The sequence below is a fragment of the Madurella fahalii genome (assembly GCF_045866475.1).
Source record: "Madurella fahalii IFM 68171 DNA, scaffold_1, whole genome shotgun sequence".
Taxonomy (NCBI): Eukaryota; Fungi; Ascomycota; class Sordariomycetes; order Sordariales; genus Madurella; species Madurella fahalii.
The window spans coordinates 7,242,496-7,255,627 of NW_027263971.1; the positions used below are offsets into that span (position 1 = coordinate 7,242,496).

General features: G+C 51.8%; 4 protein-coding genes across 4 annotated transcripts; 1 reads left to right on the top strand and 3 right to left on the bottom strand.

The window, feature by feature from the left end:
• Positions 1 to 277: 277 nt before the first annotated feature.
• Positions 278 to 1,786, top strand: MFIFM68171_02123 (uncharacterized protein; the record flags this gene model as incomplete). Its single annotated transcript, XM_071057545.1, has 8 exons — positions 278 to 341; positions 489 to 584; positions 656 to 709; positions 793 to 825; positions 895 to 1,031; positions 1,208 to 1,227; positions 1,279 to 1,597; positions 1,667 to 1,786. The coding sequence occupies 8 exons, from the start codon at positions 278 to 280 to the stop codon at positions 1,784 to 1,786; spliced, it is 843 nt and encodes a 280-aa protein (XP_070913646.1).
• A 961-nt stretch (positions 1,787 to 2,747) lies between these two features.
• MFIFM68171_02124 (uncharacterized protein) lies at positions 2,748 to 3,176 on the bottom strand (the record flags this gene model as incomplete). Its single annotated transcript, XM_071057546.1, has 3 exons — positions 2,748 to 2,786; positions 2,851 to 2,936; positions 3,005 to 3,176. 3 exons carry the CDS (start codon positions 3,174 to 3,176, stop codon positions 2,748 to 2,750), a joined length of 297 nt encoding a protein of 98 aa, XP_070913647.1.
• Positions 3,177 to 5,280: 2,104 nt separating this feature from the next.
• On the bottom strand, positions 5,281 to 7,035 carry MFIFM68171_02125 (uncharacterized protein; the record flags this gene model as incomplete). The annotated part of the gene is made up of 3 exons (XM_071057547.1): positions 5,281 to 5,501; positions 5,562 to 6,013; positions 6,071 to 7,035. The coding sequence occupies 3 exons, from the start codon at positions 7,033 to 7,035 to the stop codon at positions 5,281 to 5,283; spliced, it is 1,638 nt and encodes a 545-aa protein (XP_070913648.1).
• A 4,700-nt stretch (positions 7,036 to 11,735) lies between these two features.
• Positions 11,736 to 12,850, bottom strand: MFIFM68171_02126 (Aldehyde reductase 2; the record flags this gene model as incomplete). Its single annotated transcript, XM_071057548.1, has 2 exons — positions 11,736 to 12,052; positions 12,121 to 12,850. 2 exons carry the CDS (start codon positions 12,848 to 12,850, stop codon positions 11,736 to 11,738), a joined length of 1,047 nt encoding a protein of 348 aa, XP_070913649.1.
• Between the last annotated feature and the right edge of the window lie 282 nt (positions 12,851 to 13,132).

Here is a 13,132-nt window from a genome sequence, read left to right on the forward strand (position 1 = left end):
CTTGCCTGTGTTTGAACCATTTCAATTTGTGTTTTAGACGGCCGAGTGATTTCTCGTACGATGTGGGGACTGTTCAGATAGAGCCTACCACTTTAGGAACGCGCACGTCTTGCCAACCAACGACGAAGGATGAGGCGCAGTTCGACCGATATGCCAGGACCCAGTATACTAGCATTTAACCGGCTATCGGCACACCCTAGGCAAGAGTAGCCTTGTATTCGACGGGAAAGGCGTAATAGGCCGTATTCATATTGGAGACGGCTAGACAGTAAGTTAAATGCCTTTTCTCCCACGACTGCGCAGTCATAAACTCCAGGATCCACCACCCATCTTCCCCAAAAGTTAGTAGCATACGAATCTCTGGTTATACCCGGGGAGCATTATAGCGTATCAACCTTACAAGGAAAAGGCATTATAGTATAATATACGCAGCTGGACGCGGTGGACATAGGCAGGAGTGGTTGTCGCAACCATTGTCGTTGTTGTAGCCGCTATCGCTATTCCCGTGGTGATCGTTTCGAAGCATAACAGCGAAGGAAGATATCCAGATTACACCAAACTCAACTACACACTACGTAAAACCTGTAAGTAAGCTAGGATATACTAGCAATCAACTTTCAGTAACAGTGCGGGCGACTGACCATGTTAAACGTAGATAGAACCGAACGCTTTTTCGACAACTTCCACTACCGCAAGAGCGATAATCCAAGTAAGTTTCCGCTCCACCCCAGTTTCACCAAACCTCTCGCGGCTAGCGAACTGATCGCAGGGCTAACTCTAGTTGGTAAAAAGCATACGGGCATGTTCACTACGTCGACCCAGACTGCGCGGCGATATATATAAGACTCCAAGCGGGCTACTGTTCTGCAGAGAAAGGAGACTGATGACATATAGACCAGAACCTGATACCAACCTTGACCGACTCGGTCATAATAAAGGTCGATACCTCAGTCGAACCCTCCTCCTACCCCGGACGCATTAACAGGCCGCTTCTCCATACGACTCGAGTCCAAGAGACAAATACAACCAAGGTCTCTTCCTCTTCGACATCAAACACAGCCCCTTCGGATGCGCGACCTGACCGGCACTGTGGCTCGTCGACCCGTCCAACTGGCCCGACCACAGCGAGATAGACATTATGGAGGCTATGAACCCTGGCGCCCCCGTCCTTCCCCGACCTAGGAAACTCAGCGGTATTGCACACCAGCCCGTCCTGCCGCATAGACGGTAAGCGCAACATGACAGGCTCCAACACCCCAAACAACCGACTGCGAATAGCAGCCTCAACCACAACGCCGGCTGCGGTGTTTCTTCTGGCCCCAAGACGTTCGGCCCCGCCTTCAACGCGGCAGGCGGCGGTATCATGGCTGTCCAGTGGCGCGCTGAGGGCATCCGCGTCTGGCAGTTTGCGAGGGCGGCTATCCCCGCGGACATCAAAGCCGGCAATCCAGATCCGGCTGTCCAGTCTGTGCCGCTGGCTGATTTCCCCAACACGAACTGCGATATCGGGGCGCACTTTCGGAATGCGAGCATTGTTGGCCAATATCGACTTGTGCGGGGGATGCCATGCCTGAGAAGGTGTGGAGTGCTTCGGGTTGTGAGTATCCATGTCTCTGATGTTGGGATGAGATGAAACTTGGAGAGTAGGTGCTGACGTGTAGTAAAGCACAAATGCGTCGGCGACTGGACGAAGACTAACTGTACCGACTTTGTGGCGAATAACCCCCAGGCCTTTGCAAATGCGTACTGGGAGTTTGGCGAGTTTCAGATCTACTATGCTTCTTGATAGGGGTAGTGAGTGATAGAAAGAAAGATATTAGAATTGATAGACAGGAGCAGTTCCTCCTGGATATACTTGCCGTTTGATTGAACTTACACGACATAGGTTGTAACCGCTTGGTAATACATCGGAAATAGGGGAACCAATATCAAGGCTCGAACTTTCTGGGTTCCGCTATGTGGTAGTCCAATGAAGCTTGTTATTGGCGGCGGCTGCGGGCGTCGTTGCAGTTGCATGTACACCGCTTGGAACAACCCACCGATCTGACTGTAAGCCGTATTTATACCTTGGAAATCGTTGTCTCAGTTGTCATCATAGAGGCAAGGTGAACATGATCTAAAGCCGGTGTATATATTGAGCGTCAGTTCCTATTGCTTTTATCCAAAGGATAACAACAGAAATCATTATAGCACTTGACTCCGTTCTCTCCCAGACGTTCACCTACCTCCCGCAAGAATGAAGGCAACTTGGATGTTCATGGTTGCTACAGAGGTATTACGCCCGTCATTCTTGCTGCCCCTTGGACGATCGCGATTACCGACAAGGATATCTCGAACCCCCTGGGGTTAGTATCACCTGATCAGCTAAACGTTGATAAATTCTGATCACCCATTCGACCATACTGCAGGACTAGCCCGCTCGAAACATTCCACCTCCGCGATGACTGCTCGTTTTGCGAAGGGTATTGCAAAGACAAGGGATACGAAAGATTCGAATACGAGAATGGCCATTGCACAGGCTTCTAGACGGGTCCACCGTTTCTGCGCCAGTCGATGGAGTTGAAGGACAAAAGGGGGCGTTGTGGTTGTGGGAATAACATGTACGGTACATGAGATAGAGGGAATCTCAGGTTTCTCGACCAAACGACCCATTATTACAAACATCTCTTTCGAAAATCCAGAGAGAGGGAGTCATTTTTCAAACGACTTATACATTTGTCATCTTAGCCAGCTCGATATAACATCCCTCATCCAACCATGCGTTGGCAGGCAACACCTTGTCCAGCCTAGATGAATACCAAGTCAGTGTATTGAACTAACTCATCTGTCAGCTCTCCAAGGCGGACTTACTACTGGAGCGGCGCAGCATGACGCTGACTTGCCACTCTCGGCGCACATTGCCGCGAACTCGTCGCTGGATTCAGGATATCTGGGAGCTGTAGCGAGTTAGAAAATGCTTATGAAGGACAGCATAGTAAGGTAGACAATAGAAAAGGGTACGTACGGGCTGTGCAATCGGCACCAGCGCCGCCGAGGACATGGGCTGCGCAGCACCTCGGGCTCAAGTAGGGGGCGCTCGGACAGACGACGGTTCCACTGCCGGTAACTCCAGAATCGGTAGTCGGGAGAGCGACAGCGGCGCCGGCGAGGAGCAGGATTGTGGCGATGGACTTCATGATGCTGAGCAGATACGGGTATTCGCGAAGTACGGGAAGGATGAAATGTTGCCGGTTGAGTCGGGTTTAGGGTAAAGAGATTGTTGGAATTAGGAAGGGTGGATGATGGTGGTGCAGGATTAGAGTGAGTTGCGATGATGGGAACCGTCTTTATAAAACTCAGGCGGGAACTCCAGGCGGGAACTTGAAAGCTGAGAGAGGCGGATGCTGCTAGACTTGTGGGGAGCTGCCAGGGGATGTGGCCGAGACACCGCCGTGTGGAAATAAACAATACCCACGCCGAGAAAGCCACAGAATGAAATTGTTGTCATTGGATACGTTAGAGCAGAATCAATGGACTCCATTGATTGAGTGGTGGGCTGATAGGCCAGGCTCGCAACACCGGCAACAGCCGTCCACGCAGATCCGCGGCATCGCATCGTGCATCGCATCGTGCAGCCGAAAAACAACGGACGACAGCCGCGAGCCGCAACGTTGGGCAACGCAGCGCCAGTCTGATGCCGGCGTGACGTGTTAGTGTACTCGGGTGAATGAGACATCGCAGCACGCTGTTGTCCCGGACAATTTGATGCCACGCCAAGGCGCGCTACGATAGGCAGGCTGGGAAATACCTATGCGGATCCAAATGTCCCAGTTCTGGGCCCCTGCTTAACTCACACGGAGATCGTTTTTGCGCCCTCGTCCCAAAAGCGCAGTCCCGGAGAGGATCGCCTGGAAACGAACGAAGTGTGGGGAGCCCATGCTATCCGTCAGCCTCCAAGATGGCATCGGCCGAAATTTGAGGCGCTGCAACGAAGGATGGCACAGGCCGCCGTTCGAGATGACGTGCCGGCTGAAACGTAGATACCAGTTCTTCCTTTGCATCAAGGTTGTAGTCCACCTTGACGTTCAGCATCTGAAGCATCAATGGCGCCGTCGCTGCCGATGATGTCTCCCATGACGCCGGCATGTCCTTTCCGCGCGAGCCACCGTGGCGCTGAATCTTACTGGGTTAACTTAGGTTCCGGGAGGGATGCTGTGGCGACGAAAGGGATTCCGGCAACAGCCGAGAGCGTGGAAATCTCGTCGACCCAACAGTACGACGGCGTTTCGTAGTTGCCTTTGGATTCGGTAGAGATGTTACGTGGAGAGTTGCGGTGAGGGGTTGGTCAGGATCTAGCGAAGGGTGAAGACGGGGACGGATGAGGCCTGCAACGGGGCCCAAATCGCACAATTAGTTTCGATCGCTGGTCTTTGTTCTGCTCGGCTGTCCCGGAGAATTTGTGCTCGGTCAAGAAGATTCCGCGCAGTGCTCCAGCGGGGCCACCCGACGTTGGGCGTACTTGGAAGGAAAGAGGAAGCTGTTGGAGGGGGGCATGTGAAACAGTTGCGAGTCCTGGACTGGCGCGGGAAACCCAGCCTAAGATTCACAACGTTTAACCACTCCTAATCTCTTAGCCAACTAGAGGATGAATGCTCCCTAATTGTATAACGACCTAGACTTAAATAATCTTACAGGGAGCGCCTTAGCATCCATTTTAAGCGCCGCCAAAGAAGGCCGCATCCTCAGAATAAGGTAAAACATTACGGTATAAGCGGAGAATTCTCCCGAAGAGGCTAGAATACTTTAATTCAGTTACCAAATATCAGGGTCGGCTATTGCACCCACCTGGGTGCAACAGAATAAGGAAAGTGACGGGACAGCTTCCAGGGCTTACGGGCCCGCAGGGCATCAGCTGCGAAAACGCTGCTTCCTCCATGGGATGCGTAGGTAGATGGTGGTAAGGTCCAACGTTGAACTCTGATTCTCCATTGTAATTGGAATTGTCGCCTGGGAGCCATTCCTATGGATTACACATTACCTACTTTCCGTCAAAAGAAAACGTTAGCCCGGGGACTAAAAACGGGCCTTTGAGGCTGTGTAGCGGCTGCGTATGGGATCACCCTAGCTCAGGATTACGAACGAAAAAGGAAATTTTGTGAGCCCAGATTCGTCTCATACATCTAGGCTGTATTGGCTTCAGAGGAGAGCAGAGAGTACTCGAGCTTCTGAAGCCCCCACCGGCCCTGGCAACGCCGCGTCCATCAACCCCTCCCCTCCCCTCCCCTTTTCCCCCTGGGGCCGCTACCAAACCCTCTTGAGAAGAACCTTCATATCACGGTCAGGCGGCTGGGCGGCTCCGCCGGACCACCTGACATCGTTTAGTGCCGGTCTATCTGAAGGTGTCCCATCTCGATTCACCCATCCAAGAAATTCAACATTGAACCTGGACACCATTATCGCAATAGCCAACATGATCTCCTGCTTCGCGAAAAATCGGCCGGGACAGATCGACACTCCACCACCTTTGCGAGCGTTAGCGATGTCTTCTGTAAGGTGAAGTTCACGGTGTGTCGACAACTCACCATAGGGAAAGAAGTCGTTGGGTCCACCAGCCATCACAAACTGCCGTACCCGCTTTCCATGACCGTCATCGACGTATTTCACATGCCTCTCAGCCCAGAACTCTGACGCCGGATGTTTGTCCCTGCCCCAGATGGACTCGTCGTAGTGCGTGATTTCCGTGGCTGCCTGTAGAATTGTGCCCTTCTCGGGGGTAATACCACCGCTCAACTCAATGGGGCCTGTAATTTCCCTGGTGACATTCATCGAGACGTGCAAGCGCAGACCCTCAATATATATGGACTGCAAGAGGGGTAATGAGGTAAGAGTCTGGGCGTTGATGGTCCGTTGTCCTGAAATCGGACAGGTCTCATATGTTGTTTCGAGTTCTTCTCGGACGGCTTTGAAGAGTTTGGGGTCCTTGAAAATTTCCATCACGCACCACGCTGTGACTGGGATGGTATTTGCGTTGGCACTTGGACAAAACAGTTAGCATCTCCAACGACGGAATTCAGGGGACGATGAGAGATACCCAAATAGAGTTAGGACGCCAAGGGCACTGGCCATAGCCTGAAGCGAGAAATCCTTCTCCCTCATCCACCTCAGGAGCTCCCTAATAAAGCGACATCCAAGAATAGGTTCCCACTCAGGATCTCCCTCAGTATCCCAGTCGAAATCCTTAAAAGCCGACTCAAGATAACGTGCCACCGCGCCATGAAATCGGTCCCTTTTGTTACACGTGTCGCGGTTCAACCATCTCGGAAGTCCCCAGACCAGGCTGGCCGCAACCTCGTCCAAACTCCACAGCAGATCGAACAAGTCGGGCGTCATTTCCAATATACGCTTCCCATTAACAGCCGTGACGACAGCCGTCGCCATATCTTTCAACAGGAAATCATAGACGCAAACTTCCATCCCCTTGCCCAACGGAAACCTCTCAAGTCGCTCCTCGAAAAAGCGCTGATAATTCTTGGCCAAGACATTCGTCTCATTCGTCCTGGTGATATAACGATGCATGATGTTGTGCATACCAGCCCAATACCGTCGCTCCTCCGGTGTATCTTCCGTCCCGGGGGCCGGAACCTTGAGTCGCCCGGATTTGTCATTGGCGAACTTGGCATAGTCATCTCCCGTAATGTTCCAGATGTGCTTCTGGACCATGAGGATGAAGACGTCCGAATTAACGCTTGCCGAGGTGCGGAACATGGCCTGGATATTGTTGGCGCCGGTAACCAGGTAGGCTTTGGTGGTCCCGAGGTAGAATTGTACGATATTCTTCTCGCGCAGGGCGGATTTGGCGCGGGCGTAAAATGTCTCCATGTCGGTCATGTAGAGAAGGGTGATGGAGAGGCGCGGAATGGTGCCAGAGAGGACTGGGATGGGTGATTTGGGTCGGAGGAGAGAGGTGGCGGTGGCTGCGATGAAGACGGTGGCGATGGCTAGAAGCAAAGCATCTCGGGGGTGGTCGAGGACCCACTGTAGGTTGAGTCCCGACATTTTGAATTTGGGAGGGTTGTCCGGAGTTCAAGCTTCGTTTTAATAATGCAGTCGTTCCTGGGGATGGCCAGTCGAAGACGTGGAATCGCAACGCACTCTCACTCTCAATGATCGATTGTGCAGTGTTTTTTGCGAGTTGCGCCAAGGGAGGGGAAGGGCGGTGACTTCTATGTCATTGGTTTGCGGCATCGAGGGCTTTATAGGTGAGTAGCTACACTTGAGCACATTGAGAAATGTCAACCCGCGTCCCAGATACCCGGCTCGGATTAGCCGCCAGTCGCATATGCACCTTATCTGGGCGCCTGCGTTCTCGAATCACACTTGTATCTGCCATGAGGTATCATTGTCCTTCCTCACTATCAGACGCGATCGCCAGTAAAGTCTCGTCAGCATGTCGTCAAGCCAGCCCTCCCTGGTAGCATAAGAGAAGCCGGGTTCGGGTTTGCGGGTTTGAGCTGACAGACAACTCTGTTCCAATTAGGTACTGAGGTAAGAATCTCAAACACGACCGGTAGTACACCGAGAAGATATCCGAGTGCCCAGTTGCAAACGCCTGCTTTCACCCCAGGAGGCCCCTCGCACGCCGTAGACTCAATGGGGAAGTGTATGCAGGTGATCGAATGTTGTGTGACGTTCGCCCATCCAATGCACTTCTCTCGTTCCAGAGCTCGGGCTTGGCATTTTCGCAACCCCACCTCCCGGGACCAATGACAAATGACATAACATGATCGAATCTGGATTGTCTTCTGCAGTCCTGTCACATGTTAACAGTACCTAGGATATCTCTTTGACTGAAACCTTCAGACCACGAGACAATACACCGCCGCCGTTGAACAGCCTTCCGTTTGGCCTTCCCGTACTGAGACGCCGAGTCAAGCTCAAAGGTAAAGAACCCAACCCGCGAATACAGCCCCGCCTCACTGACATTCTCTACAGGAACAATATCCGATACTATTATCAACGCGCTTGGAGCCGCTCTCCGATACCTCACAAGCATTCTCTGTGGCAGCCAGAAGCGTCACACCTATCTCCGTGCCAACCCCGCACTTACCAACGATACGCCGACCAAGGTAGAACCAGTTTCGGCCCCCCTTGTTCGGCACCCGAGAAGGGGGTTGAGCCAGTTGCCGCCTGAGGGCAAGCACTAAAAAATCCCAGGAAATTCTAGTAGAATTAACTTTACCGAGCTATTCGATCAGTCAAATAGTTTTTCATTTCTCTGAAGCCGGCAGGAACTGATCTTGGGTTGGATCTCACTGTGTCGCGGGTCCCATACCAACCCCTGCAAAACTAGCCAAAAAAAGTGTGACCCAACTTTTTGACAGGACTGTAGTAGACATAAGATTAGTAAATGTTAAACAATGGTTTACAACAAAGTCGTGTGTACGCTGTCCCTTTCGATTCTACCCACTTTCTCTACAACTGTCGATGGGGATGGTAAGGATGAAGAGGATTTCCACGCATCAACACTACCATGAGAGCACAACGTGTGTGTCGGATATGCCGACAAACGCCAAATCCGGAGTTGGCGCCTGCCGGTCCAGTGTTGTGACAGACTTTCAGCCACTCGCATGCAACCCCCCCAACCTTCCTTGGTCCCTGGGCTCCAATCAAACGTACACCCCGAGGAGAGCGGGGCAAGTGAGACTACCTTTTCCTAGGATTGGCGAATGTGGCCTTGACGGAAGGCCAATGAGATTCTGTCAGGGGTCCGACTCCAGACGAGAGAGCGGCTGTCTGTCCAACGCCCAGCGCTCGGTCCGATACTCGACCGCCCCGCAGGCACGGAAGTTCGCGACGACTTCGCCCACGTGTTCCATCCGCTTCTGGCTTTATACGCCTGACTTGAGTTCTCGGACCAAACCAAGTCTTCCGCATTCCTTCTACGGCCGGTATTTTGCGCTTCTCTTGCACGGCGATCACCCTCCAAACCTGCGTCCGAATCACCCCGCACCTCAGCAGCGATAGACTATTCGGAAATCAACCATGACTCCACCCGAGCGCGATCACAAGCAGACTGCGGATCGGCGAACTAGTTTTTCTGGCTCGGAGGCTACACCTGGGTGCTGCAGATAAGAAAAAAAGCTATGCACAACCAGCTACCAAATCAACCACCGCCTTTGCAGTCGGTAGTAGCCATGCCCGACAGAAGGCCGCCAGAGACAGGCCTAACCACTCTGAAGGTAAGCTAGCGAGCGGTAACCGGGTTCAAGGAAATAACCTATATGTTGCTACAAGCGGCAGCACCTAATCCCTAACACTTGAAGTACACTTGGAAGGTAGCCAAGCCGGTAATCCCGTTTGCGGCACTCCGGCTGCGGGTAACCAAGACTTGTACCTGGCCTGGGGCAAGCACGGCTGCCCACCATCGAGCCTCGTCTGGACTGACATCTCTGACGTCCACTGACAGGCTAAGGTAATCGGGTAGAAGGGTTGTTTGCGTGTCTGGGGTATAGTCATCGGCCTTGCTGTTCGTATAGACAAGCGATACACCCTCGGGCATAATCTCGGCCCACCGTGCGAAGAGAATGTATGCCCAGGCCAAGATAAGCACAGCGAGATAGTTCTGGTCACCTCGTGCGAACCAAGATGCCCAGCGTGGTGAGGAGCTTCCTCTGACAGGGGTGGGCCGGTATACGATCGAGGGCTTGCAGGCGATCTGCCCCGGGCAATACATGCCCTGGTTGGAGCCAAGCGATCCCGGGCGCGTCGCGTAATGCTATACGGCCCCGTTATGTATGTACATATAGGTCTCTAAGAACGGACTTCGGAACAAGTCTATAGACGTTACAAACTTTTTCGAGTCCTATAGGTAGTTCAAATTTCAGACAGTCAGCGCCTATTGGTGCGTATGAAGGAGCTATGTATTCTGCATGCTTGGAATTGCAATATTCAACCGAAAAGTCGGGAGTAAAGACCGACTAGTCAATCTCCTATTTTTTTTCGGCTTCAAGTTCCAGGCTGCTCGGGTTCGCTCCACCCACGCCTCGGAGGGCAGGAAGCACCGGCAGCAACTGAGCACTGAAATCATTCTATGCCAATCATCAGGAATCACGTTAAGCATGGTGATCCAGATGGGCCCCCCATAGAACGTCTACGCAAAAGATATAGTAGTCAACGGGCTCTGAGTACATAGGTGGCGGATATTCTCGCCAGTCAGCGATACACCCTGGAGGACTCAGTTAGCATTGAGAGGTAGCCGCTGTGCAATAGTTGCGTACCCTTTGGCTGCACCAAACCTGCTACCCACTCCGTTGCCATTCCTTCAGCGAGCCCTCTTAGAAATATTGGGCTGACCGGATTCGTCATACGTTATGAAATAAACTTGGCGGATTGATGTTGCTAGCTGCAAAGTTGCGAATGTCAAGCGACAATGACGTCCAACGAGCCTGGCATGTGCTGCTCATTAGGCAGGAAACAGATACTGATCCACCTTGGGGAAGGAAGCTGAGAAAAGTAAAAGAGACAAGAACCACCACAATGATTATTTCCTATCCTCCCAAGGCCATTTGGTTTGAGGGGAGGTCGGGTACCTCTTTTTTCCCTCGGGGATTTCCTTGATACCACACCCCACATAGCCGACTCGTGACGTTCGCAAGGGTCATCAAAAGGAACCTCGACTGCAAAAGGTTGACAGGGCTCTGCCTGCTACTTTGATAATTGAGGGGGTTGGACAGATAGCGGACCACATCGACAAGCCGCGAGATTCGACTGATATTGGATGAAGGCAAGGATTTAGACACGCTTAATCTTCTGCCTCTTTCAAAAGCTAAGCAAAGAGGTCTGAAGGGTGAAGCCCAGCGATGGTAGTAGATCCTGAGCTAACGGAAATACCCGTCAGGTTGTGCAGAGTAGACAGTTACACAAGCTCCAGTTGGCAAGCGGCGGATTTCTGAGTCAAGAGGAGCGGCGAGAGCTCAAGTCCAACCAATTATAGCAATTGCGGGGGCATCTCGAGGCCAGTGGATTGGAAGAAACACAATGAAAAATCTTGTAGGTAGGGAGAGAGAAGGGCGTAGTGTGCCTACACATTAAGGCGTTAGCTGCGTCATCGATGCATGGAAATCGATGCCCAATGACCATATTCTTCTTCAATCTTTGCGAGGTCAAAGGTGTCATCCGTGATCACCGGCAGACCATTTGTGGTGAGACTCAATTTGTGTTTGTGGCTGCTTTGTAAGTGGAAGAGCTGAAGAGGGAATGTGGAATGAACCTGAATTCATAAATGAGGAGTCTAAAGGGCAAGACTTAGGAGGGACATAAAGTTCAATGAGACCACAATCGTACCCCTAACGAGCTCTCTACTCCCCCGTTGCTTGTACACTACTAATTACCAGAGACTCTGGTCTTTCTACCTTGGATCCTGGATCCTCACAACATCAGAGACTAGCCAGAACCACAGGACAAATCATATACACAGTACGATCATGGAGTTACAATCCCATCAATTTCACCAAAATCTAGAGTACCATAATTCTAACATGATACGGCCAAAAAGAGTGCCAGACATTGTTATGAGAGACCTGGCGATCTTGGTCGGATGGGAGGTAAAAGTTGGCTTGGCAAAATCAGTTTATTAACATCACTATAAGATTTAAACGGGCAAGGGCTCAATAATGCTGCTCAGATTCCACCAAGCTAAAAGACGGCTACTGAAAGGAAGGCGGGATGAAAGAATGCCACTGAACGTTGTTGTCTTCTCAGCCCTCAAGGTATGGATTTGTGATATTTTCAAAGATGCTATCCTCCAAAGACGTCCATCCATTCTTGCCTGGTTTGTCGGACCACTTCTTCAGAAGCGCGACAGATTCAGTTTGATCGAGTGATACCTTCAGATGATGCGGATCAGGGTAGTCATCAACAAACTTCTTCTGCGGACGAAGCCTGCACAGTATAGAGAGTATCTCATTCCAGTGAGCGCTATGGCCCCAAGATTGGAGGCGTGCGTTCTTGACCTCAGGATCCAGAACGGCTGCCACATGGATCAACGCCACGTCTTTTACATCCGCATAGAAGGCTATTATTGTAAGAGTCAGATCACGGCTCAGCTGAAGTTTGATAGTTAGCGTGAGGAGCAGTTCTTACAGGCCTGCAATGGGTCCATTGCCGCTTTGTTACCCCTGTAGGCGTGGACCACCCAATTGGCCTGCCCTTCAATGTGTTTCTTGTTGAGGGGCTCTCCGGTCATCCCTGCGGGAGACACGACATTGACATTGAAGTGGAGGTCATTGCTCTCGACAAACTTCCAGACTTCCTTCTCGGCGGCTACCTTGCTGGCAGGGTAGTTGGCGATGGCATGAGACATGCCATATGGAGGTGCCGCCCATGCAGCTTCAAGGACTGCATCATTCCAGGAGTCTCGCCCGATGATGCCATTGTCAATACCACTAAGAAGTGGCGAGGCAACAAGGGCGCTGCTTGTAAACACAACCTCCTTAACCGAGGGCTCTCGGATGGCCGCTTTCATAATCGACCGAATGGCGGCTACCATGGGGGTGATAACGTCGTTTGGATCCGGGACAATGTTCGTAACGTAGGCAGTATGAATGATAGCAGCAACACCTTTGATTGCCTCATCGTAGGCGCCATCAGCACCTAGATGAGGGACGGCGACGAGCTCGATGGCCCCGATGTCGGCATATGACTTGAAGCGGCCTTCCAAGAGCCACGAAGATTGAGTTGGATCGCGGACCGTACCTCGAACCTTGAAACCCCTTTGCAGGAATTGAAGGCATATATGGGATGCGAGGAAGCCGCTAGCACCGGTCACCAGGATCCAGGAGCCAGTAGGGATAGACGTAGTCAAAGAGGACATGGTGCTGAAAGAGAACCGATGCTCTGCTGGGTTCGATGGACGTGAAGAGTAACATATAGTAACGAGTGGAGATTGCTCTTAATTCAAAGCCTCGGAAATTATGCCCTTATATAGTACTGGCTGGTAAGTTTTTAACCACCTTATATCTGCTCGAACCCAACTCTGCGAGGATCTTGTCCTAAGCAATACCAGTAGCTCGCCAAAATCTCTATGGAGGCACATCCCGATCGGGTAATCCTTAATCTTGGCAGATACCGGCGTCTGACAAATGTTGACAGGCTT